Here is a 24,395-nt window from a genome sequence, read left to right on the forward strand (position 1 = left end):
TATCTATCTATCTATCTATCTATCTATCTATCTATCTATCTATCTATCTATCTATCTATTTATCTATCATCTGTAGTTTCAACTGCAAATCCAGTGGAAAGGCTTTGGGATTCGTAGCAAAAATGGTTAATGGGTCCTTTTAAATGTTATTTCCGGTTTTACAATTTTAAAATACCAAAGAGCCAAGCAATGTAGTACCTTGTTCGTGTAACATTCAGGAGACCTCTGTCACTGGTTTGAGACGTACATGGTGGGCAATAAAGTATAAAAAGACTGGAAAGGGTAGGAGGTAGTTAGGTTGTGAAGGATTTTGAACACCAGAGGATTTTGCATGTGAGTCTGAAGGTGACAGGAAACCCCTGGAGTTTATTGATCTGGCCCCAGGGATGGGAGAAATAGGGTCAGACCTGCACTTTAGGAAAATCACCTGTACCGTAGGCTGAATAGAGAATGGATTGGAGTGGGGGAGGAAGATCCACCAGCAGACTCTTGCAATAGTTAGTAGGACACAGACTTTTATTTTTAAAAAAATTATTTCCTAAAAATAAAAGCAATCCAATATTGGAATTCACTGTTTTACAAAGCAGTGGGGTCCATGTCACAGAGTATTAGGATAAAAGCTACAGTCACCATTTTCCTGGGATATACTAAAGGGAGTCTTTTGATCTTACTGCTTTTTTTGCATTGAATGGGAAACGACTAGATAACCTATGAAGTGCTCCCTATTTTACTTGTATTTACAACATTTATAATAATAATATATATTGAGCCTTCTAATTTTGAGCCTTCTGTGCAAGGTCCTTCTACTTTTTTTCACTCTCCAGGAAAAAACTTCCAGACTAGAACCTTAGGCTGCTTCTCCAGCTACAACTAAAGTGCATATTTGTAGGTGCTACTTCAGACCTTTTGATGAGACTACAGGGAGAGGTAATTATAAGGAAGAAATAATTTCTGTGGAGTGATCAAGGCCATTAATATCAGTGTCTTCTGACGAAAAGTAAATCCAGAGAATTGAAAGGACCTGAGCAAAGCATGCACATTCTTCCTTGAATTAATATGTCCTATGTGCCTGGATAATACCTGCCATTATCAGGGGATATCCTGTTTCACTGTTCACAAGAAGATGGGAATAAGCTAGCTGGGTATTGGTAAATTTGGCATCAAATAGCTAATCCTTAGAATTCTCTGGGTAAATTGTAATTCCAGAGTATTGATAATAAAGCATATTACCCACCTTCTAACAGAGAGGTAGGTAATGGACTCAAGATGTCAAATGAAACATACATTTTTGCACATGATTGTTGTGAGAATTTGCTTTGTTTGACTATGTATACTTGTTACAAGGTTTTGTTTTTAAAGTAGAAGGAAAGGTGGGAAGGAGACTGAGCATAGGAATGAGCTTCCTTACCACCACCACTACCACCACACCACCCCAACAATGCAAAGAGAACAGAAGGAAGGCCAGGAGTAACAGACAAAAAGCAGGATAGCTTTGAAAATTATGTATTGAATTTATTCTATGCTTTTAAAAAGCAAGTTCTACATAATAGAGATTCAAAGTTTCATATACATTTCTCTTCTATAATGTATACAAAAAGGTTTACTTTATTTGGTGTTAAGCTTAGAATCAAAAAGGATAAACTAAAGACTGGAGAAAGCATACCTCGGAAGACAGCTTGGTAACATTGTCATATTAAAACATGTCTTCATTTCCCCCCCTTCTTTCTCACCCCAAAATTTCCTCATTACTGCCTCTCAGGCCATTTTCTCCCATTAAAAGCCACTTATTATTCCTTATGGAGAAGGGCCTATAAGACTCTCTTTTCCTGCGTTAGACCATTGCAGATAATAGCCTGAGTGACTTCCTGCAGGATCCAGCATTGTTCTAGTTGGGGTCTTCTTGCAGATGTCTATGGATAAGGTGGCATGTCCTTCACCTGCTCATTTCTTTCTCAAAGCTAACCAGTAGCCTGAACAATGACGGCTTTGAAAAGTCTCAACCTCGCTCTTCCTTCAAGTTTCTCTGATCAGATATCTAAGCTTGAAAGGGAGCCAAATAATATGAGGCCTAGTCTATGATTAGGAAGGAGAACAGCTAACACCACCCCACCTTCTCATAAACCCAGCATCCCTGGTCATTCGGAGATGTATCCAGAGACAGTTGAATGTCTCTGCTTGATTAGGGCCTTGCTGAGGTTGGATGGGATTTCCAAGTGGTTGCTGGTAAACAGAGGAATTAAATGCCTCACTTTTCAGTGGCAAAGCAGACCATAAGGAATATGAATATTTACATTTTTGGGGAGGACCAGGTTAAGGAGGATGACTGTAAAAATAGAGATTACTAAGCCCTGACCCATTCTCAGTTTCCCACACTTGGCAGCCTCCAACTCAACATTGGTATCATTTTATCATTAAGTCTTCAGATTCTTAGTCATCTATCTCATTGATTTTCGAGATTTTTTCCTCCCTGACATTTAGGCAAAAAGTATAGTCAGAAATTTCCAGAACAGTTAGAAGCCATGTTGTGCTCTTCATGGCAGTGCTTGGCTGGCTTACCTCTTGCGTGCTGATAGATTGATCTGCTCCTTGCCTTTATAAGCACACGGTATCATAGGCCTATCACTCTGAGTTTCTTCCCATTCCATCTTCTTTCTTCCCACATCCTTTAGCAGTTGTGAGTATTTGGCCAGATTTTGTGTTTACTTTCCACTCCTGCATTTGCACTAAGAGACTATTCCACAGATCAGCCAGACTTGGAGGGGCTTCCCAGCCATATAGCCTGAGGGTCTTTCTGAAGCTGAGGGTTTCCAAAGTAGTCCCTTGGGAATCTCATTTGGAACTTGTCTAAGAACTATCTGTAGAGCGGTGGAGACTATGTGGTTTCTGTCTCAGACCACAAGTCATAGGAAATCCTGGAGTTCAGAGCTGAATTGCAGATTCTCAGTTGGAAGGAACCCCCAAGGCCAGCCAGTTCATTACTAAGCAAGCTCTCCTCCACTCCTGGGGGCAGGCAGTCTAATCTCCTTTAAACAACTGTCAATTCATGAAGCTTTTTCTTACATCAAACATAACTCTCCCTCTTTGCAGCTTCTACCTATTGCTTTAAAAGAAACTATAGAAAAAAAGGTCACAAAACCTGCTTCCTCCAAATCCTTATCAAAAAATAGCAGTAGAAGCACCACAAAGCAGCAAAAACATCTGAAAATTTTGGAAAGTTAGAAAAAATAAGCAAACTGAAGAAGCGTTCCAACACGATGAAAATAACATCATGAAATAGAAACAACATTTAATTGCATACCTTTGACCCAACAATCCCATTATAGGCCTATGCTCCAGAGTGATCAGATGAGGAGGAAAAGGATCTATATGTATAAAAATGTTTCTAGCACTTCTTTTTATAGTGACAACTGGGAACTAGGAAAGTACCATCCGCTGGGGAATGGCAGAACAAAGGATGGTATAGAGAGTGGAGTGCTGTTGCCCCGTAAGAAATGATGAAGCAATGGTTTCTCCTGGGAAGACTTGTATGAGCTAGTGTTGAATGAAGTGAGCAGAACCAGAGCAGAGATTGTAGACCATAGCAATGATAGAAAGAAAAACAGCTTTGAGAATCTTAAAAACTCTCAACGACATAACAAACATTCACGGTTCCGGAGGACTAATAATAACGTTAGAGAGGTGCAGAAGAAGACATACATTTTTGAACATGACCAGTATGACATTCTGTATTGCCTAACTACATATTTGTTGTGAGGGTTTGCTTCTCTTTTCAGTCTGGGTGCCAGACAGAGATAGGGACAGTGTGCTTTGCCGGCCCACCTGCAGATACACACACAAAGACCAGAAGGAATCACAGGTGAACAGGAGAGCTCTGAGAGTTACACGATAAATTTACTATATGCTTAAAAAGAAAAATACGCTTCATTTTACAGATAGAGTTTTATGTACATTCTCAGTCTACAGTATATATAAGAATGCTCATTTGACTTGAAGTTTAAGTTCTGAATTTTAAAAAAACACAATAAAAAAGAAATTGGGAAAAGCAATAGTTAATATTGTAGCTATTATCCAGTTTGATCTCCTCACTTTACATGTGAGAAAATAAAAGTCCAGAGAAGGAAAATGATGTCTCCCTATCTTATCCACTCAGGTATCTAATAGCATTAAAACCAATGAAGAAAACAGCAGACTTGCAGCAATGTGTTGTTGTGGACAGTGTACTGGGCTGGGTGCCAGGAAGCCTGAGTCTGAATTCTCTGTCTGCTACTAACTACCTGTGTGATCTTGCCTTGTGGGGCCTCAGCTTTCTGATCTCTGAAGTGAGGGGTTTGGTCACTATGATCTCTGAGTCCTTCCAGCTCTGCAGTTCTGAAAGATCACAGAACCAATACCTGGGTAGTTTTTATCTCCTTCTCTCTCATTCCCACTTCTACCACTAGGCCCTTACCTTGACTGTTGCAGTGGTCGCCTGTGAGGCCTTCCTGGCTCTACTCTCTCCTTTGTCATATTTGTTTGTCACACTCTTGCCAGATATCTTTTCTCTGCATAGACCTGGTCATGGCTCTCCTGTTTAAAACTTTTCAAAGGCTACCTCGCGCTTACTGAATAAATGTCCAATTCTTTGTTTGATTGTTTATGCCCTCTATGTACTTACCCTACCTTTACAATATTATCTTATACTATTTCTTTTTTTAAATTTATTTTTAGCTTTCAACATTCATTTTTATAAGATTTTGAGTTCCATTCCCCTCCCCCGCCAAGATGACATATAATCTGATATAGGCTATACACAAACAATCATATTAAATGTATCTCCACATTAGTCATGTTGCGAATTTTTTGATATTTCTTTAGCCAGATTGTATCATTTACTATCTTCTATACATTTGCAGCTAAGATGACTCAGTAGATAGAGTATTGGGAGTAGAGTCAGGAAGACTTGAATTCAAATTCTGCCTCAGACATTTAGTAACTCTGTGACCCCTGGATAAGTCAGTTAACCTCTGTTTGCCTCATTTTTCTCAACTGTAAAATGAGGATAATAATAGCACCCACCTCTTAGGATTGTTGTGAGGAACCAATGAGATGATATTTGCAAAGCTCTTAGGGTAGTGCCCGGCACATAGTAGGTACTCATTAAATGCTTGCTCCCTTTTCTCCTTCTCCTCATTCTCCTGACTTTATTCCTAATGTCTGGAATATCTTCTTTTTTGTTTTTTTTTTGGAGGGGGGAGGGTAGGGCAGTTGGGGTTAAGTGACTTGCCCAAGGTCACACAGCTAGTTTGTTTGTGTGTGTGTGTCAAGTGTCTGAGGCTGTATTCAAACCCAGGTCCTCCTGACTCCAGGGCTGGTGCTCTACTCACTGCGCCACCTAGCCACCCCTGGAATATCTCTAATTTTGCTCATTGAATTCTTCCCTGTTCTTTGAAATTCAACTCACATGCCATCTCCAGTAAGTTTTCCCCAATCTTCTCTTTCCCCCAGATTTGGTCATCACCTTTATACTCTTCTCCCCACCAACACTTTTCACTTTTCATGCACTTATATATTATATTATTTTATAATTACTTGCTTGTTGTAATACTTCTAACTAATTCACAAGTTCCATGAGACAATGAGTTGTGTCTTATCTAAACTTTGTATTTCCTCCAGCATTGCTTAGCACAAGGTTTTGGATACAATTGGTTCCTTAATGATTAAGTTATTCAGTTGAAATGGGAGCCATCCACTGGGATCCTCATTCTATTAAGATTCTAGGCATGACCTGCTATGTTCAGTCCTCAAAATATAAAGGGGAGAATGTGGGGACTTCTACTCCAGATTTAAATTTGACCAACCTAGTAAAGTGTAATTGGCAGGAGACTTTAAGGAAAATTACTATATCATCTTAAGAGTTTATAATATTAGTAACTGATGTTTAAGAAGTACTTTGTGATGGCTTTTGTTAGGAAAATACCCCCTCAAAATGACAGAAATAAATAATTGAAAACAAAGGTATAGACAATAACAGTATTGTTAAAGCAAACAACTCTGAAAGACATAAGAATTCTGATCAGTGCAATGATCAGCTATGATTCCAGAAGAATGGAGATGAAGCATTTTACCCACTTCATAGTGGCGGTGATGGGTTCAAGATGGAGAATGAGACATATATTTTTGAACGTGGGTAATGTTGAAATTTGTTTTGTCTGACTGTGTATTATTACAAATGTTTCGTTTTTCTTTTCTTTTTTTATTGGAGAAAAAAATTAAATTCTCATTATTTAAAAAAAAGTACCTTGTAATTTATAAAATACTTTAAGTACATTATCTCAATGCATTCTAATAATAGCATTGTTATAAAGCTGTTTTACAGATGAGAAAACAGGTTCAGTGATTAAGTGATGTACTAATTTACCTACAGTCATACAACTAAGTTATAGCCCAGGATCAAACTACTAGTCACCCATGTATTCTAGACTTGAAATGGGGAAATGGTTCAAGAGAAATGGGAATGAGGGAGGGTCTAAAAAATGAAGTTTCGACTGTGTAATCACTTACCTAATCTCAGTGAGGAAGAAAGGGAAGGAAGCATCTTTAAAAACAAAAACAAAACAAACAAATAAAAAAACTGATCTGCCCTGGGAGCTCTCTCTGATAAGGTCACATGAAAAAAGGATAAACAGAAAATATTGGAGACACCAGAGCAGGGATGGTAGAAGTGGGTGATGAATTTGTAAGTAGAGTCTTTGGAAACCTAGCGCTAGAATGACTTGAAGCTTTTGAAAAAATGCCAAAGACTACACAAAGGCCCTTCAAAACTGTGTGTGATACAAGAACAAAAAAGGAATTAAGCCAAGTTCTTAGGAGTAGGTACTGTACTGTAGGCAGATGTCAGAGAGGAAGAACTTAACTCTTGCTTCTCACTTCTGGCAGTATTTTCCCACTAGAAATGATAGCACACAGGGAGTTAAAACTCCAGACAGATAGATGGAAGAGCACTTAGCTACTTAAGAAAATTTTCTCCCCAATTACATGAAAAAACAATTTTTAACATTCTTTTTATTTAAGTTTTGAGTTCCAAATTCAATCTCTCCCTTCCCTCCTCCCTTAAGTGGTAAACAATCTGATATAGTATATACAGTCATTTAAAACATTTCCATATTAGTCATTTTGTGCAAGAAACTAAAAAAAAAAAAGGGAAAGTGAAAAATAGCGTGCTTTGGTCTGTATTCAGACAACAGCAATTCTTTCTGTGGAGGTGGAGAGCATTTTTCATCATGAGTCCTTTGGGATTGTCTTGGATCATTGTGTTGCTAAGAATAGCTAAATTATCCACAGCTCTTCATCATACAGTTTTGCTTTTACTGTGTACAATTATTCTTCTGGTTCTGCTCACTTTGCTTTGCATCTGTTCATGTAAGTCTTTCCAATTTCTTTCTGAAATCATCCTGCGTGCCATTTCTTATAGCACAATAGTATTCTATTACAATCATACATCATAGCTTATTCAGCTATTCCCCAGTTGATGGGAATTCTCTCAGTTTCCAGTTCTTAGCCACTACAGAAAGAGCTGCTATAAATGTTTTTTGTACACATAGGTTCTTTTTCCTTTTTTAATCTTTTTGGGACACAGACTTAGTAGTTGTGTTGCTTGGGCTAGGCTTGTTGCTTGCGTTTTCTTGGCAGAGATACTGGAGTGGTTTGCCAGATGAGGAAGTTGAGGCAAACAGGGTGAAGTGACTTGCCCAGTGTCACACAACTAGTAAGTGTCTAAGGCTGAATTTGAATTCATGTCTTCTTGACTCCAGGCCTAGTGTTCTCTATCCATTTCATCACCTAGCTGCTTCTAGAAAACTATTGCAATTAGATACTTTCAAAGTATCCTAGTGTCTTCAGCATTCTGTAGATTGTGTTGTAGAAGAAAGCAGTGGTCTGTGGAGTTTTCAGTGTTGTATCTTAAATGAGAAATGCTTCTAAGCATGACAAAGTCCATCTCTCAAGAAGAGAGGGACTAGATCAGGCCTGTACAGCCTGCAGAACCTTTGGCCTGTGGACCATAATCAGCCTGTGGGCTGTGCAGGCCTGGATAGATTATGATGCCAAGACCTCCATCCCTTTGAGAAAGGGCTTACATGGTATAGGAAGCTGTGATTGTCTTCCCCCATTAAAAAAAAAAAGTTCACTTTTCTTTAATAAATTGATAATGCCAAAACTAACCAAAAATGTTTTTATTATAGTTCAGGAAAAAAGTTCATAAAGGCCTGATTAGGGTAGAAGTTGAATGAGAGAGAGAGAGAACGGGATATCTGTGAGAGGCATTGTGGAGACAGAAACAATGAGATGTGGCCGCTGACGGGATGGATTTCGTGAATAAGGGAATCAAGGAGTCTTAAGGGCCTGGGAGAACTGCGACCAGTAGCAAGGAAATTAGGGAGAGAGGAGGGTTGGGGGAAAGAATAATGCACTCTTTTATGAACATTTTCAGTTTGAGATACTTATATGACATTGGATGTCTGGACAGAACGTCCATAAAGCAGTTGGTGATATGTTATTGTGGTTTAGGAGAGAGATTAGGCTTGAATGTATTTGGATAATAGTGTTACCTACCTCATAGGGTTGAATTGTTATGGAGAAAGTATTTTGTAAACATTAAAGCACAGTAAGACATTTGAGTTATTTCTGTTATTACTACTACAAATTCAGACAAACATCTTATGCTGAATTAGTCATCACTCCCCCCCACCTGACCCCTACCCTACATTTCTGTATACGCTGGCTCCAAATGGGTTCCCCGGAATCTTGATAGCTTCACAAATCTGTTAAAGGAGTAGATATGCTAATTGAGACTAAACCACAAGGATCCCAAATAAAATTTATCATCTAGACATATTCTCTTTGTTCACACCAGTATCAAGACCAAAGTGTTTTAAACTAAAAAATATGTAATTTTGGTTAGCCTTAAGAAAAACCTTCTGGCTTACATCAGCCAATATAGAATCTTAGCTAAGTGGCATTGTGGATAGTTTTACCAGACCTTGAGTCAGAAAGACCTGAGTTCAAATCTGGCCTCAGACACTTACTAGCTGTGTGACCCTGGGTAAGTCATTTAACCCTGCTTGCCCCAGTTTCCTCATCTGTATAATGAGCTGGAGAAGGAAATGGCAAACCACTTCAGTCTTTGCCGAGAGAACTCCAAATGAGGTCACAAAGAGTTGGACACAGCTGAAACGAGTGGACAACAACCAAGTAAGGAGAATAGTATACAGTATACAAATGTAAGGAGATTTAAGACTTTCTGCAGTTTGTCTCCAGCCTGCCTTTTGCAGCTTATTTCGTGTTTTTCCTCTTATGGCTGGTCTTGACATCTTTGCCGTCATGAATTAGAATAGACCTTCCCACAGGTTTGGAATGTCCCTCTTTCTCATCCTTGCCTGTTGAATTCTCACTCTTTCTTACAGGTGCCACCTCGTGTATGTCATCTCCCCTGATTTCTATCCTCTCCCACCCTGCCATTGTTACCCCATCCCACCCCATCCTGTTCACATGTTTCCTCCCCTGTCACCCCCTCCCTTTTACCTATTTACATTTCCTGTGCCTTCTTAGGGACGTAGGCTGGTTTTCATCTTTTCATTCCCAGGACCTTGCACAATAGTAGGCACTTAATAACTGCTTGTTGAATTTTGGGTTAATAAGGAGAAATTAAACAAAGCAGGGATTCTATTCTCTTGAGTATCTGAAAAACAAGGTGGAGAAAGACTTGAACAGGAAGGACTCCTGCTCCCTCCCAACCTTCTAGTATGAGGACCCCTCTTAAAAATTCCGCTTCGCCCCCCTTCATCTTTTTACAAATCATAGATACACAGTAATTTATATATGCGTGTGTGTGTCTGTACACACATACATACATACATAAATACACACACTCTCACACACACACACCCCTTTTCAGGCCTTAGATCAGTGTCTTCTCCTTCCCTTAAGAGCTTCTGTTTAATGATTCTCATTCTCTCCTTGCAGGTATAGCTTTTACAGACCTCCCGGTAAGTACCAACCTTACTCTGTTTTCTGACAAATGGTGTGGGAGGAGAGGGCATCCATGCCTGCAGGTAGTAAGGGCCAGTTCCAGTGAAGAGTGATTTGAGATCGAAATACTGTCTGTTCACATGGCCTCTCATGTTGCTCTGCCATACGACAGATCTCTATCACACTGTGAAACACAGAGTTACCTCCATCAAATACAGGGATTCTGAAACCTTGACTGTTCTAACCCATGTCTCCTTTGTTCTTACTAAGCCTCATGGAGCGCAGAGCCCCTTACAAAGATGAGGAAGGGTTGGTCCAGAGTATGTAGTTGCCTGCCACTGAACAGTGTCTGTTAGGCTGGTTTATGTTGAGGTGCCTCTTGTCCAGAATAGGGAAAAATCTGAATACTACCACTCTTTCTCCGATCCCCCCACCCCAAGACATTCTACCATTTGGCAGTTTTATTCAGTAGCTGTTTTTCAATACCTCCATAGGAAAGTTCAGCCTGTCAGTCTATTAGTTATTTACACCTTCATGTCAGTGGATTTATCACAGTGTATGGGCGGGCTTAGCCTCAGTGAAAGAGTCGGCAGATGCCCACATTTCCGAAAGGAACGTTGAAGATCACAAGTAACTTAGGTTTTATTGTTAGCCATTCTGCACTGATCTGGAAGGGCTAGAGCTTGTGCTGTGCCAGGCCTGGCAGAGGAGACACACCCTGACCTTCCACATTCATTATTCTCCTTCTGTTTAAAGAAACAGGACAAAAAGGAAAAGAGGCCTTCTCTGGTGGTAGGTCAGGGGGAGATACAGTCTGAAGGGCTTTGACAGAAGTCTTGGTCTTTTACTCCTTTTTGAGGGGGTGAGAGGTATTACTTTCTAGGTACTGTCCCTACAGAAGACAGTCATTACCAATCAAAAAAAATTTTTTTCCATAACAGTTCCTGTCCAACTCTGATTTTGTTGGAATGGTAAAAAGTAGTATTAGGAGAAGTCACTAGCAGAAGGCAGATTTACCAATTTGTAAAATTCCACCTCCTTTATTGTTATCTTCAGTATTCCTTCAGTATTCCCCATCAGCAAGCACATTCAGATTCTCTTTCCCTCCTCTCCACCCCAAGTCACTTGCTTGCTAAAAGCTTCTTGCATGTTAGATAGTAAGTTCTTCTGAGTAGCTTTGGACTCATTTATTTATTTTTTTTGGGGGGGGGGAGGCAAGGCAGCTGGGGGTGACTTACCCAATGTCACACAACTAATAGTTGTCAGGTGTCTGAGGTCGGATTTGAACTCAGGTCCTCCTGACTCCAGGGCTGGTGGTCATTCACTGTACCACTTGGCTGCCCCTGGACAGGAGCATTAATTAATTTCAAAAAAAAAAAAAATTCTTTTTAAAGCAATCGGGGTTAAGTAACTTGCTCAAGGTTACACAGCCAGTTATTTTTGGGTGGGTGGTAAGTATCTGAGCCCAGATTTGATCCCCAGGTCATCCCAACACTGGAGCCAGTGCTCTTACTCGCTATGCTACCTGGCCGCCCCCCAAAATTTTTTTTAAATTAAAAAAATTATCCTTGATCCCTACTGTGTACTAGATACTAAGGTGGATAAAAAGTGCTTAGAATAGAGTTGAAGGAGATGAGACAAGAACATCAAATAACAAAGTAGAAAGTGATAAAGTCCAATATGGTCATCTCAAGTACTGTGAGTATAGAGGAGAGAAGTTCTTATTTCATGGAAGAGATGTAGACACAGCTGAAAAGATGAAAATCATGGCTGAAAATGGGGCTGCATCCTGAATGGCGAGGCAGATGATATAGGAAGAGGGAGGGAGAGGTGAAGAGATTGTTTGGGTCCCAATGAAGACAAAGGAAAGATTTAACAGAAGTGAGGGAAGAACATAGAGAGAGGGAAAGGAGTTTGGTCAGAGGGGGAATTTCAGGTTTGGACATCTTGGAACAGTCCCAGGAATAAGAATACAGAAGACAGAGCCACACTAGAGTACCACTGAAGTGGAGTGGAGGTGATGGGACCTGAGACATCGGTATGCATTTGTTAACACCACACAGCTAATGGTGAGGGACAGGGTGCAAGGGAAGGCTGTGAACCAAGAACTGGAGAAATGGGACTAGAGGCTAGAGAAGCAGCAGATTATGTAAATCCATGTGATGGTCAAGGAAACAGTCTTGTCAAATGAGCTTGGTGAAATGGTGGTCTGCAAACGAGGAGCAGCAAGGAAGATTCAGACCTCCTTAGAGGTGAGAGAAGAGGGGAACCTTCACTGGAGGGAGGCAGGATCTTGACAGTGTGGTCCAGAGTTACTTCTCCAGCCTTATTTACAACTACACTCTAAACAAAATAGTCCTTGTAGCCTAACGGGTCTCACTTCGAACAGAGAATAAATTTTGTCTTTCCCCCTCCCTCCAGCAATAGACTTCAGTAAATATTTGTTGATTGCCAGATATTCTACAGAAATGGGTAGTTTGAGAAGGAAAGGAAATTGGATTACCAATGAGCCTGATTAGGTAGCTTGCTTTCTTTTGGTGAATGCTTCTGTCAGGGTCCTTGGGGCAAGAATCCCTCTGTTCTGCGGGGAAGCAACTAGAGAGTTGGCTTCATTAACCTACTAATAAGACAGAAGTCAAGAAAAAGGAACTTACTTTTTTCTGTCTCTAGCATTGACCTAAACCTTCTTGGATCCTACTGGTTTAAATAGGTTGCTTTGTGGTCTCCATTGCTATGACCATTGAAGACATTGCCCCTCAACCTTAGTTTGATTTATGAAGTGGCTCCATTCTCTGGAGTCCCATTGGGACTACCTGGCCAGTTGGCATAGAAACCATCATGCTGTTTGCAAAAAGGATATTGATTTTAGGTGAAGAATGAGCAGGGAAGAAATGTTAGGACCTTGGCTGTCCCCGGAACAGCATGTTTATTTTCATTCTCTCCTATATTTCCCCCAGTTTCTTAGTTTCATCCATCAGTAAGACCCTGGGATGTTAGGAGCCGATCCAACTCCCTCAATTTAAAAATGATGAGAAACCCAAGGCCCAAAGAAGGAAAGGGAATTTCTCAAGGCCAGACAAGAGTTATTATTAGTACCTGAGCAGAGATTATTGGTCAAGTTTCCCTATTTTCCTTAATTTTTATTGCTTGTTTTTCCCTGTTGGTTTACTACCTTGTGAGTAGAGGCAGCCCATTCATCCCAGAGTCCTCTTAATTCACATCAGCACATATTCTTTGAGTTTCAGTAAAGAGGCCGTCATCGAGGTGACAGAAGAATAAGAAGGCACTGTCCCTGTGCGATTTACAATCTGCTAGGGAGTGGTGGGAAGCAGACGTGCAGAGTAGATATTAGACTGCCAGAGAATGTGGTCAGATAAATAGAACTCAGTGTTGTGATGCGCATGGTTCAGAAGACAAGTACCACAGGGATCCATAGATTGTAAAGATCATTATGGACTTGGGGGACTCAAAAGCTTCATGGGGCTAATAGATTCTGAGATTGGTCTTTATGGAAGCACAAGAATTAGGTTGATAAAAGAGAAAGGTATTTTTGCTGGAGTCAGTAACATGAAGAAAAGTGTGAGAGTGAACACAGTTTGGAGAAATTAAGTAAGTCTGACTATAGCAGAGAATTCTCATGAGGAGAAATTTTGACATAACATAAATTTTGAGAAGGTAGGGGTGGCCCTTGACAAAGGCACTTTAATGCCTAAGGAGTTTGGGCTTCATCTGATAGACAATAAGGAGCTATTGAAAATTTTTGAGCTAATAAAAGGTTTGTTTTTCAAAGACTGAGTCTGACTGAGGTCTTTCAAAAAGATTAGAGTGGAGAAATTTTGGAGGCTATTGTCGTGATCTTGGTATGAAGTGATTTGGCTTAGTAAGGATGCTCTATAAGCAAAAGGAAATAGGAATGACTCTCAGGTGGGTCATCTGTGCAGATTTTCTAAACATCAGCATAGGGATGATCATGGAAACCATCTGTGCAGATAGGATCTTAAGACTGAGCCTTGGAGGCAGACCCCATTTATCAGGCAGGAGATTTCTCAGAATATCAAGGAGGTGGTTGAATAAGTAAGACTGGGTTGAGCTCCCATGGACATTCTCATTTCTTTTTCCAATCAGTCTGGAGTTTAGGTGAGGGGTGAGAATGTTAATTTTATTCAACTTTTCCTCTTTTTCTTCTCCTTCCCCTACCCACTTTATCTTCCAGGGACTCTTATCTCAAGTGGGATCTTTTGAGCTAACTTGAGGATCCAATATGCTTGAGATACCTGAGAAGTGCTGTTAGGGGTAGGAAAGGGGCTCATAATTCTGAGCATTCACTTCCTTCTCAGGCTAATTTATGCTCCCCCTTTCCCCTTCATGACGTCATAGGATTTGGGAGTGCAAAGAAACCTTTGTAATCATCTAGTCCATTTCCCTCATTTTACAGAAACTGAGGCCCAGAGAAGAGGTTGTTTGCTATTGGCTTTCTGATTTTTGGCAGTTTATTGGGTGCTGGTCAACATGACCTGGCCTTGCTGGTCTTATTGGACCACCACAATTCCCTGGAGTTTTCTCCATCCTGGAGAATCTTAGCGGGCTAGAGTGAGAGGAAGGACTAAAGCCAAAGAGAATCTGGACTGGAGTCCAGTAGGTCTCCCTTTTCCCTTGGAGCTCTCTCCCTCTCCTTGTTCTCCTAGGTATTAAGCACTTTGAGGGTGTAGGGCACAAGTCCTCATGTGTCCTAGGTTTAGCCTGCCCCATTCTGCCTTCAGGCTGGTCACCCCAAGGCGACCCAAGGGCTCTCCTGAAACGAGTCATCTTCTCCTAGCTCCATGGCTTAGTTAAGACACCTTCCCCCCACCCCCCCACCCCCAAGAGTGTCAGTCATCTGTCCCAACCCACCTAGCCCCATTCCTGGTGGTTTTGACCTGCTTTGCTCTCCCATGAGACTAATTTTCTAACCAATGTTCCTTTATCTTTCCAGGCAAACTTATACCCCACAGTGGGCTTGCAGACTCCTGGGGAGATCGTAGATGCCAACTTTGGGCAGCAACCCTTTGTGTTTGACATTGAGGACTACATGAGGGAGTGGAGAGCAAAGATTCAGGGAACCATTAAGCGTTTTCCCATTGGTGACAGACTTGGAGAGTGGCAAGCCATGCTGCAGAAGTGAGTCCTTGTTCCCTGATCTTTTTTTTTTTTTTTTGGCCCTAGCCAACTGTTCCCATATCATCCCTACTGAGCTCACCCCCAGAACTCTTCATCTCTGTTTTCATTACCACAGCCTGAGGGTATGCCTCTTGGCTCTTAAGATTCCAGCTTTCACTGCATTGGTCTCAAGGACAAAACTTGGGCCTACCATCATTCTGGGCTCTCTTTTACTTTGGCGAAGCTACTTGCTCAGGTGATGGCTCAAGTAATGAGGGAACTTTGGGCTGAATTTTGCCCACAGGGCCCCCTGTCAGTATTTGTATCCTGTTTGTGGTAGGGGTGAGGGTGGGGAGAGGTTGTTCTGGTGTTCTCTTTGGCTTCTTTCTCCTCTAAGAATCTGTGAAGCCCCAACCTGAGTTTGAAGACCACTCACCCGAGACAAGATCTTTCTGGCATCTAGCAAAGTGTTTGTTCTTATTGTACATTGGAGATGTAGTCAGTGTAGGGGTTCTGGCCCAGGCTGCCTAGTCACTGTGTCATTCCTTTAACTGGCCCTTAAAGCCTTCGGGGCAGTCATTGTGATGGGTAATAAAGCTTTAGGGGAGGCACACAATCTCAGCTTGATTCCTAGCTCTACTCTCTGTTTTGGAGCCTGATTTTGGCAAGGTCATTCCCCTCTTCTGTGCCCCATTTTTGAGTCAGTCTTAGAAAGAAAGGGTATAATTGTCCTAATCAGTGACTTAAGAGACTTAGCATTCAGTAGTTTTATGAACTCACTGTCTCCAGGTCTATGGCAGAAGTGCATGGCCTCAGCCTAGGATCTTAGAGAGGATGGTGATGCTGTCAGACCTTCCCTAAGCCTCAGAACCTCCTGAGCCCTGTTTGACCTCACGTTTAAAAAACAGCTGAGGTTTCTTTTGATCTCCTTGGGGTTTTGTGGCAGCCTCCAGGAGCTGATAAGTGACTCTTATTACCTAGAGCTGTTTTCTTTGTTTGAAGCTGCCGAATGAACCTGGTGAATGGACCTAGAGCCAACCAGGGACTGGGGATAAAGGCCCCACTGGTCAGAGTCCCCTGTGCTTGTTGCTTTTCTCTTGGCTTTAACACTTACTGCCTCTCGGTGTGACCGTGGGCAAAGAGCTTCACCCTTCAACTTCTGCCAAAGGAAAATAATCATACTTGTATTAGCTCCCTCACGGGGCAGTTGTGAGGAAAGGACCTTGTAAACCTCCATGCTCTGTAAAAATGAGAGCATTTGAGTTCCCTACTAGATATGGACCTACCAGATATATTCCCTACCAGAAGATGGACCCAATCTTGGTCTTTGGGAGAGACAGACAGACACAGACACACACACACACACACAGAGACACAGACACAGACACACACACACACACACACACACACACACACACCCTTAATAAATGCTTTGCCCACAGGGTTGTCTGAGTAGAAACCAAGGACTCATTTCTTTTCAAAAGAAATATGAAAATAAAGAAAACCCAATTACTGAACCTATAGGCTTCTATCTGCCATTTGCCTTTTGCATTAAGTCTCTTTCTACACTGAGTGAACATGGTTATTCTAAGCCACACTGAGCTAGCTCCCTCAGCCCAACAGTTAAATGTTTGAATCTCAAGTCTTTGGGTGCTGAATTTCTGGAAGCTGGCTTGAGTAGGGAAGACTGGATAAAGGAGCTGTCATTTGAAGGGAGTCTGTCTCTAAGAAAAAAAAAAACATAAACAGACATATGCTCACGGGCACAGACCTGCATAAGACTGCCCACAAACCTATGCATGCCTATACACGGAGAACCAGAAGCTCTTAGAGGGAGGGCTTCAGATCGAGTGTCCCACCCAGTGTAAGAATCTGGGTCCTCCCCCTCTGCTGCTCTGCCCTTACCATCCAGCCTCTATTTGAATCTTTCTAGTAATGGGGATCTTACTACCTAACAAAGCATCCCATATCAGATAGTCCTAATTGTGAAACAATTCTCTTCTTATACTGAATTGAATAATAATAGTAATAGTTCCCATTTCTGTAGTTCTTTAAGATTTATAAGGCATTTTCCTTGTAACAGCCTCGTCCACAAGTACTATTATTCCCATTTTGCCCATGTCCTTCTGTGTCACAGAGCTAATAGGATTCAGACTCATGTCTAGTGACTCCAGGTTCAGCTCTCTCTGCACTCCACCTCACTGTCTCCTATCTCTCTGCTCCTTTATAAAGTCCGTGCCTTGGTCTTCATTCCTCCCTTTTCCACATGACAATCCTTTAAATTCCTGAAATCTTTCTGCACATTGGCAAGAATAGAAAAAGCATGCAGAGGTATATCTGAGTGCACGCACAGATACAAACATGCACTTCTGCATATTTGCACATGCGTGGGGCACACGTGTAGGCCCTCTCTGGCTTTGCACAGCCCCTCTGGAGGCAAAGTGGACTTGGGGATGTCACTTTTTGTTGAGTAGGCTTTTGGAAGCAGTTCATCTCACCAAACTTTCTGTACATTTTTCTCTTCTGTAGGGTTAATAAGATATAGCTTGACCTCTCCTTCCTCCAACTCTTGCTCATGACAAGCAGAGTAGATGGTTTCTCAGATAGGGGCAGAGCCAGCATTTCTGAAGGCTTAATAGAGCCCAATGAGAGTGATGTGTCTGCAAGAAATCAGCACAGCCAGCCTGGCCCATTATGGGGCAGTGAGAGGAAAGATTCTAGTATCTCCTGAAAACATGCTTGCACTGCAGGCATTCTCAAACTAAAATATATCGAGGCTGCTTCTCAGTGCTGTTTCAGAAAGTACATAGCAGAGAAATTAACTGTCTTTCTGGTTGCTGATGTCCCTGAGTCCCTCAAGGAAGCTGTTCCTAGAGTGATTTCTTGACTTTGTAAGTGTGCCTAAGCAGATCACACTAATGAGTGTCAGGCTGTGCCTCCACTGTGATTAGCTGCCTGCTTCACCATAGACTGTGGCCATCTTCTCCCTTCCGGTACCCACTGGAGCCAAACCCAGTGGTTTGGATGGAGAATAGTCATAGTCAGAGTGTTAGAACTAGAAGGAGCCTTAGAAGCTGGTGGTGTAGGCTAAGGCCTTCAAGGCCATCTCACAGAGGAGGAGCCTGACTTAGGAAGGTGAAGGTCTCGGGAACAAGCAGGAGGTGCAGGGCCTCAGGCTCCATAGCCACTGCTTCCTTGGCTCACATTTGCTTCTGTTCTAGTCCAGGGATTCTTATCCTTTTTTGTGTCACATATTCCTCTGGCTGGCTGGTAAAGCCTAGGGACCCCATCTCTAAAAACCCCAGAATAGTGTTTTTAAATTCACAAAATAAAATACGTAGGGGGTGGAGCACCGGCCCTGGAGTCAGGAGGACCTGGGTTTGGATCTGGCTGCAGACACTTAACACAAAAAATATATTTGTGTGACCTTGGGCAAGTCACTTAACCCCAACTGCCCTCCAAAAAAAAAAGCAAAAAAATAAAATACATAGGATTACAAAGGGGAAACCAATTATATTGAAAAACACATATCAAAAGTTCTTAAAAACAAGTTCTTAGAACCTGGATCAGAAACTCCTGATCTAGTCCTACCTTCATTTTATAGATGACAAGAATAGGGTATCTAGTGACTGAGCCAGAATTCAAACCCAGGTCTCCTGACTGCTAGCCCAGGACTCTTTTCTTCTCCATGACCTACATTAAGATGCTTGGGTCCTTTTTCAGTACAGTAAAAGCATGTCCAGAGCCTCCACCACGGTTACATTTTGGGGTAGTTTGAATGAGGATCATGGTTCAAAAAGATGGTATTTCCAGTCACATCCTATTTTGCGAAGTTTCTTTTTTGAATGTCCCTATTTTTCTTTCTTTTTTAGCATGGTCTCTTCCTACCTGGTGCATCATGGGTATTGTGCTACTGCCACAGCTTTTGCCCGTATGACAGAAACCACAATTCAGGAAGAGCAGGCTTCCATCAAGAACAGACAAAGTAAGACCAAGACTCCTCTCTCAACCTCCCACCCTCCTCCCCACTTCTCTGTGTCCTTCCCACCTGAGATGCTAGCCTTAGCCAATGGGGGAGCCCATCAGAGCCCTGAAGCCCAGGCCTTGATCCTCCTCTGGGTGGGGATGTCTCTTGGGTGGGCTCAGCCCAACAACTCTAACCATCCCCTTTTCCTTGTAATAGGATTTAAAACCAGGAGGTCTTTTCTTTTTTAAAAGAGATTAATTTATTTGTTTTTGTTTACTACATTCAGTTTCACAGGCTTTTGAGTCTTAGATTTTCTCCCCCTTCCTTCCCTCCCTCTTCCCCAAGATGGCGTGCAATATGATACAGGCTCTACATACACATTCACATTAAACATGTTTTGACATTAGTCATTTGCAAAGAGGATTTATAACCAGTGGGATGAACCATGAGAAAGAAAAAACAAAAAAGAGAGAGAACAGATAGTATGCTTCAGTCTGTATTCAGACTCCATCATTCTTTCTCTGGATGTGGATGGCATTTTCCATCATGAGCCTTTTGGAGTTATCTTAGGTCCTTTCATTGCTGAGAAGACCTGAGTCTGTCAAAGTTAGTCATCGCACAATGTGGCGTACCTGTTTCCATTGTTCTCCTGGTTCTGCTTCCCTCATTCAGCATCAGTTCACATAAGTCTTTCTAGATTTTTTGAAGTCTGTCTGCTCCTCGTTTCTTATAGCACAATAGTATTCCATTATATTCATATGCCACAACTTGTTCAGCCATTCCCCAGTTCATGGGCATCCCCTCACTTTTCCAGTTCTTGGCCACTACAAAAAGAGCTGCTATAAATATTTTTGTACATGTGGGTCCTTTTCCCACTTGTATGATCTCTTTGGGATACAGCCTCTGAAGTGGTATTGCTGGGTCAAAGAGTATGTATATTTTCATAGCCCTTTGGGCATAGTTGCTCTCCAGAATGGTTGGATCAGTTCTCAATGACCAGAAGGTCTTTAGAGACCTCCTGCTCCAACCCAACCATTTTCTTTAGCCAGTTGCTATGGACTGATTCTTCTCTTGATGTGGTCAAAGCTCACTTTCTCCATTATGTTCTGGTTGCTAATCTAGCACCCAGAGTCCTGGCAAGCTTGGATTCAGAGCCTCCTCTGTGGGTCCCATAGAATTCCATTGTCTCAATCAGATCACTCTGAGATCTTCTTAGGTACCAGCAGGGCCTGGGCTTTCTGTCCTCACTTCGTCAAGCAGCTGTTCATGTTGGTGACTGAAGAAAGGACTGAAGGACTCAGGCCTAGCTAAACAGTAGCCTGAGAGAGGGCAGTGCCTCCCTGCCTTCCATGGGACCCAAGGAGAGTCCTAACTGGCCAGCCCTTAAAGACCTACAGTAGCTCAGAGCTGGGAGAGCCCTGCTCTTCCCTAGATCTCTAGTCAGAACAGAATGTTCAAAAGACAGTCTACAGGATCAACCATAGAAAATGAATGTTGGAGACATAATGAAGAGCTCACCTGTGGCCCTACAGATGTATGTTCTTCCTTTTCAGGTTCCTCCTGACAGAGGAAAGAAAGGAAAAAGAGAAAATAGGGTGGGCGGGCAGTTATCTCTATACTAGTCTCTGAACCTGTTGGTATTTGTGTATATATATTGAGTCTCCCAGAAAAGCAAACACTCAATCAGATGGGTAGCCCCAAACATGGGACCTACACCTGGGAAAGACTGAACCAGAGATAACTTCCAAGCAGGCAGATAAGAAGTAAGGACAAGAATGAAATGTAGCAGTGCAAAGACTGAGAAAATCAGAGATTTGGGGATAAGAGGGAAGGAAAAAGGGGGCAGACAATCCTCTAGCACACCCTGAGACTTGTGGTCCTTGGGTCTATTCATTTGATTTGAATAATCACAGTAGTAGTTTGCATATCTCCAGTTGTCTAAGATTTATAGAGTACTTCCTTCACAACCACCAATGCAGTAGGTAATGTGAGAATTCTCTCTCCATTTATAGTTGAGGAAAATGAAGTATGGGTGGTGACTGGTCTGTAACCACACTCGTAATGAGTGTCAGAACTGGACTCCATAAAATCATGCTGCAAGCAGGGGAATCTTGCAACTCCTGTGTCTACCCTAGGACATGAGGAAGCAGAACCTAATGGAGTGAATGATGACTTGGTAGCAGAGCCGAGATGGGAACCCAGGTGAAGTGGAAGCCTTTGTCCGGCTCCCCTGCCAGGAGCTCCCGGTTACTGTCTGGAGTCCCTTTAGCACAGCAGAGGTCCTCCCCAAGAACAGGCACCAGAGCCTGATTTTCTGCCTTTTGATTGAGACTTAGCTCCTTGTTTTCTTTTATCCACCCTTAAAATTTCCTGAGTTCCCGTTCACCATGGAGAAAAAACCAGCAGATAGGAGCAGACAGGGTCAAAAGAGAAAACTCATACTTCTAGCAGTCACTTGAAAAAATGCTCAGCCTCAGGAAGCACAGAGAGATGTCAATTCAAACAGCCTTGAGGTACCACTCCACCTCAAATGAGCAAAGGAATGGAAAGCAGTGAAACAGCTGGCCAGAGTTTCAGAGGACAGCTGTTCTCATTTTTGGGGGCAGAATTCTAAACTTGTAAGATCTTTTTGGAGTACAGACTGGCAGTATATACTAGAAGATACAGAAACAATCATGCCCTTAGAACCCATAATTCCATGCAGGAATGTACCCTGCAAGAATGACCAAAAACAAAACAACATTATCTGTTGAAACAATGTGAAATTTCAACACTAGGAAAGCAGTCAAATTATGGTACAGTAACTTAATGGATTAATCTAAAGGCAGCTTAAGATCAGTAAGTTAGGAGAATATAAAAGAAATCTGGAAAGACTCTATTTGCATGATACAGTGCTTTGTGGAAAAACTGCTCAAAAACCCAAATGCATTACAAATGTAAAGAGTGAAAGGGAATGAGAATGAATCCCTGAGGGGGACTTTGAGGGACCAAAGGAAAAGTTAGGGTATCTTAGACATTGAAATGAGTGAGTTTAATGTAAAGAGTTACTATGCAGTATTGATGTTAAAAGTTTAATTTACCTCTTGAAATCCCTCCCTTCACGGACCAGTGAGATGCAGACATTCCCTAGGTGAAAGTGTCTCTCCCTCCTCAGATTTCATCTACTTTGCCTCTATCTTTCCTTTACTCTTGGTCTCCCTTAGATCTTTATTATTTGGATCTGTGTCTCTTCCCTGTGCCTTAGATCATAAACTCCCAGAGGGCAGGGGCAGGATTTGTGCCTTGTCTTTCTATCTCCAGTACCAAGCATAAGTCCTTGCTCACTGCAGATTCCTTGATCAGTGGTTGTTGAATTAGTTTCTGAAGCACTGCGAAGGGCTCAGTGGTATTGAAACGTGTTTCCCTTTTGCCATTGGCGTCCTGACTGCTGTGTTCTTGCTTATAGGAATACAAAAACTTATGCTGGCAGGCCGAGTGGGAGAGGCTATTGAGGCCACCCAGCAGCTCTACCCTGGTCTCCTGGAGCACAACCCCAACCTCCTCTTCATGTTGAAGTAAGTTGGCAGCCCAGGGGATTCCCTGTCAGCCTGTGCCATGTGGGACTTCTGGCCCTCCTGTTGGCTGTAGCTCTGACAGATACAAACCAAAGTATTTACTTAAAGCATTTTCCCTCCGCTCCTTTCCTGACTTTCTTGCCCTCCTAGGTGCCGGCAGTTTGTGGAAATGGTGAATGGAACAGACAGTGAGGTTCGTTGTTTCAGTGCACGAAGCCCCAAATCCCAAGACAGTTACCCAGGGTCTCCCAGCCTCAGCCCTAGACATGGACCCAGCAATTCTCATCTGCACAGCACTGGTAAGCCATGTTTTTTGACATCCATAGTAGAGGGCAGGATGAAAAATGTGAAAGAATCTTTCTTCAGAAACTCCTAGCCCAGATTTGAGCCTGATCCCTTTTTCAGGAGTATTACTGACCCCAGCCAGATTCTATAGCTCCATAGTTGTGGGACCCTGGGCAAACCCTGAACCTTGGTTTCCTTATGGGGATAATGACACTTTCACTACTTATTTCACAGGATTGGTTTGAAAAAAATCTCTTCATAAATCTTTAAAACACTAGAGAAATCTGAACTGTCGCCATTCTTACTGGTATGGGACTGTTCTTTAGACTTCTGGGTAAAGACTGTGACTGATTATCTCCCAGGGCCTAGCCCTGTTAGAGACTTGTCTCTGAATACTGGGGTCCCTGATGGCTTGCTGACTCACAGTATGGTATAGGAGAGCAGAAGTCAAGTATACAAGAGCACCTCGGTTGGGTTTAGACGTTCAGCCGAGCATGGATTCTCTTGGGGAAGGGAGGTAGGAGAACAGGTTTGGAGAAGAGTTTGAAAAGAAGAGGCCAGTGGGAGGTGATAAGGCTAGTTCCTAGGTGCACCCTGGAGCTGCTTTTAGAAAAGGGGAGGGATTGCTTAATTCCTGGACCAGGGATGGAACGAGAGGTATCTGCTTTACGTGAGGTCTTGGCAGGGATGCTGCTGGACAGGAAATGCCAGAGCAGCAGGGATGTTACTGGTTTTATTGGAGGCCTAAACCTAGATAAAAGTCTCTGTCCCACTGCCTGAGGTTTCAAGGAAGATTCTGCTAGGGAAGCCTCAGTCCCCAGGAGCACTTGGAGTGGAGACAACTTGCCAGCATATGTCCCAGAGTAAAACCCAAGTGTCTCTGGCATTGCTGTTCCAGTCTCTTGTGCCATGACACTGAGGAAATCAATATTCAACAAGTTTTAGGACCCTGGCAAGGAGGTCTCTGGGGACCCTCTCTCTCTTCTGTAGCTCTTTCTGGGCTCATGCTTCCATGCCAGCAGGGAGGGGAATCACCTGGTTGCATTGTTTGGGCCACGTCTTCTGCCAGATGCCACCCATCCAGCCTTTTGACTCTGTTCTCTTGGCTTTCAGGAGCAGAAAGCCCAAGCTGTAGCAACGGGGTCACATCCACCAAAAGCAAACAGAGTCACAGTAAATACCCAGCCCTGAGCTCCTCATCATCGTCGTCATCCTCCTCCTCCCCTTCGTCAGCCAACTACTCTGAGTCCAACTCCACAGACTCCACCAAATCCCAGCAGCACAGTAGTACAAGTAACCAAGAGACCAGGTACCACACTTCCCTTCTTTGTTCTTGGGGCAGGCCACGGCACAGAAGTAGCGCCCACTCCAAGGGCCTTGCCCCTAGCAGCACCACACTCTACTAACTACCTAACACTCTCCTCCTCCTTTCCCCTCTTTCCCACCAT

At 42.5% G+C, this 24,395-nt stretch overlaps 1 protein-coding gene across 3 annotated transcripts in view; it reads left to right on the forward strand.

Moving 5' to 3' along the window:
- RANBP10 (RAN binding protein 10) overlaps positions 1-24,395 on the forward strand; it is a 150,494-nt gene that overhangs the window by 113,869 nt on the left and 12,230 nt on the right. For all 3 annotated transcript variants that reach the window (XM_069085720.1, XM_069085721.1, XM_069085722.1), the window contains exons 5-10: positions 10,000-10,022; positions 14,978-15,162; positions 19,014-19,126; positions 22,554-22,662; positions 22,813-22,961; positions 24,061-24,256. In XM_069085720.1, the coding sequence (XP_068941821.1) occupies positions 10,000-10,022; positions 14,978-15,162; positions 19,014-19,126; positions 22,554-22,662; positions 22,813-22,961; positions 24,061-24,256 (775 nt within the window). The remainder of the gene's footprint in view (positions 1-9,999; positions 10,023-14,977; positions 15,163-19,013; positions 19,127-22,553; positions 22,663-22,812; positions 22,962-24,060; positions 24,257-24,395) is intronic.

This window comes from Petaurus breviceps, unplaced genomic scaffold (assembly GCF_028583685.1).
Source record: "Petaurus breviceps papuanus isolate PSGF00001 unplaced genomic scaffold, PetGlider_PUasm1.0 176, whole genome shotgun sequence".
Lineage (NCBI taxonomy): Eukaryota > Metazoa > Chordata > Mammalia > Diprotodontia > Petauridae > Petaurus > Petaurus breviceps.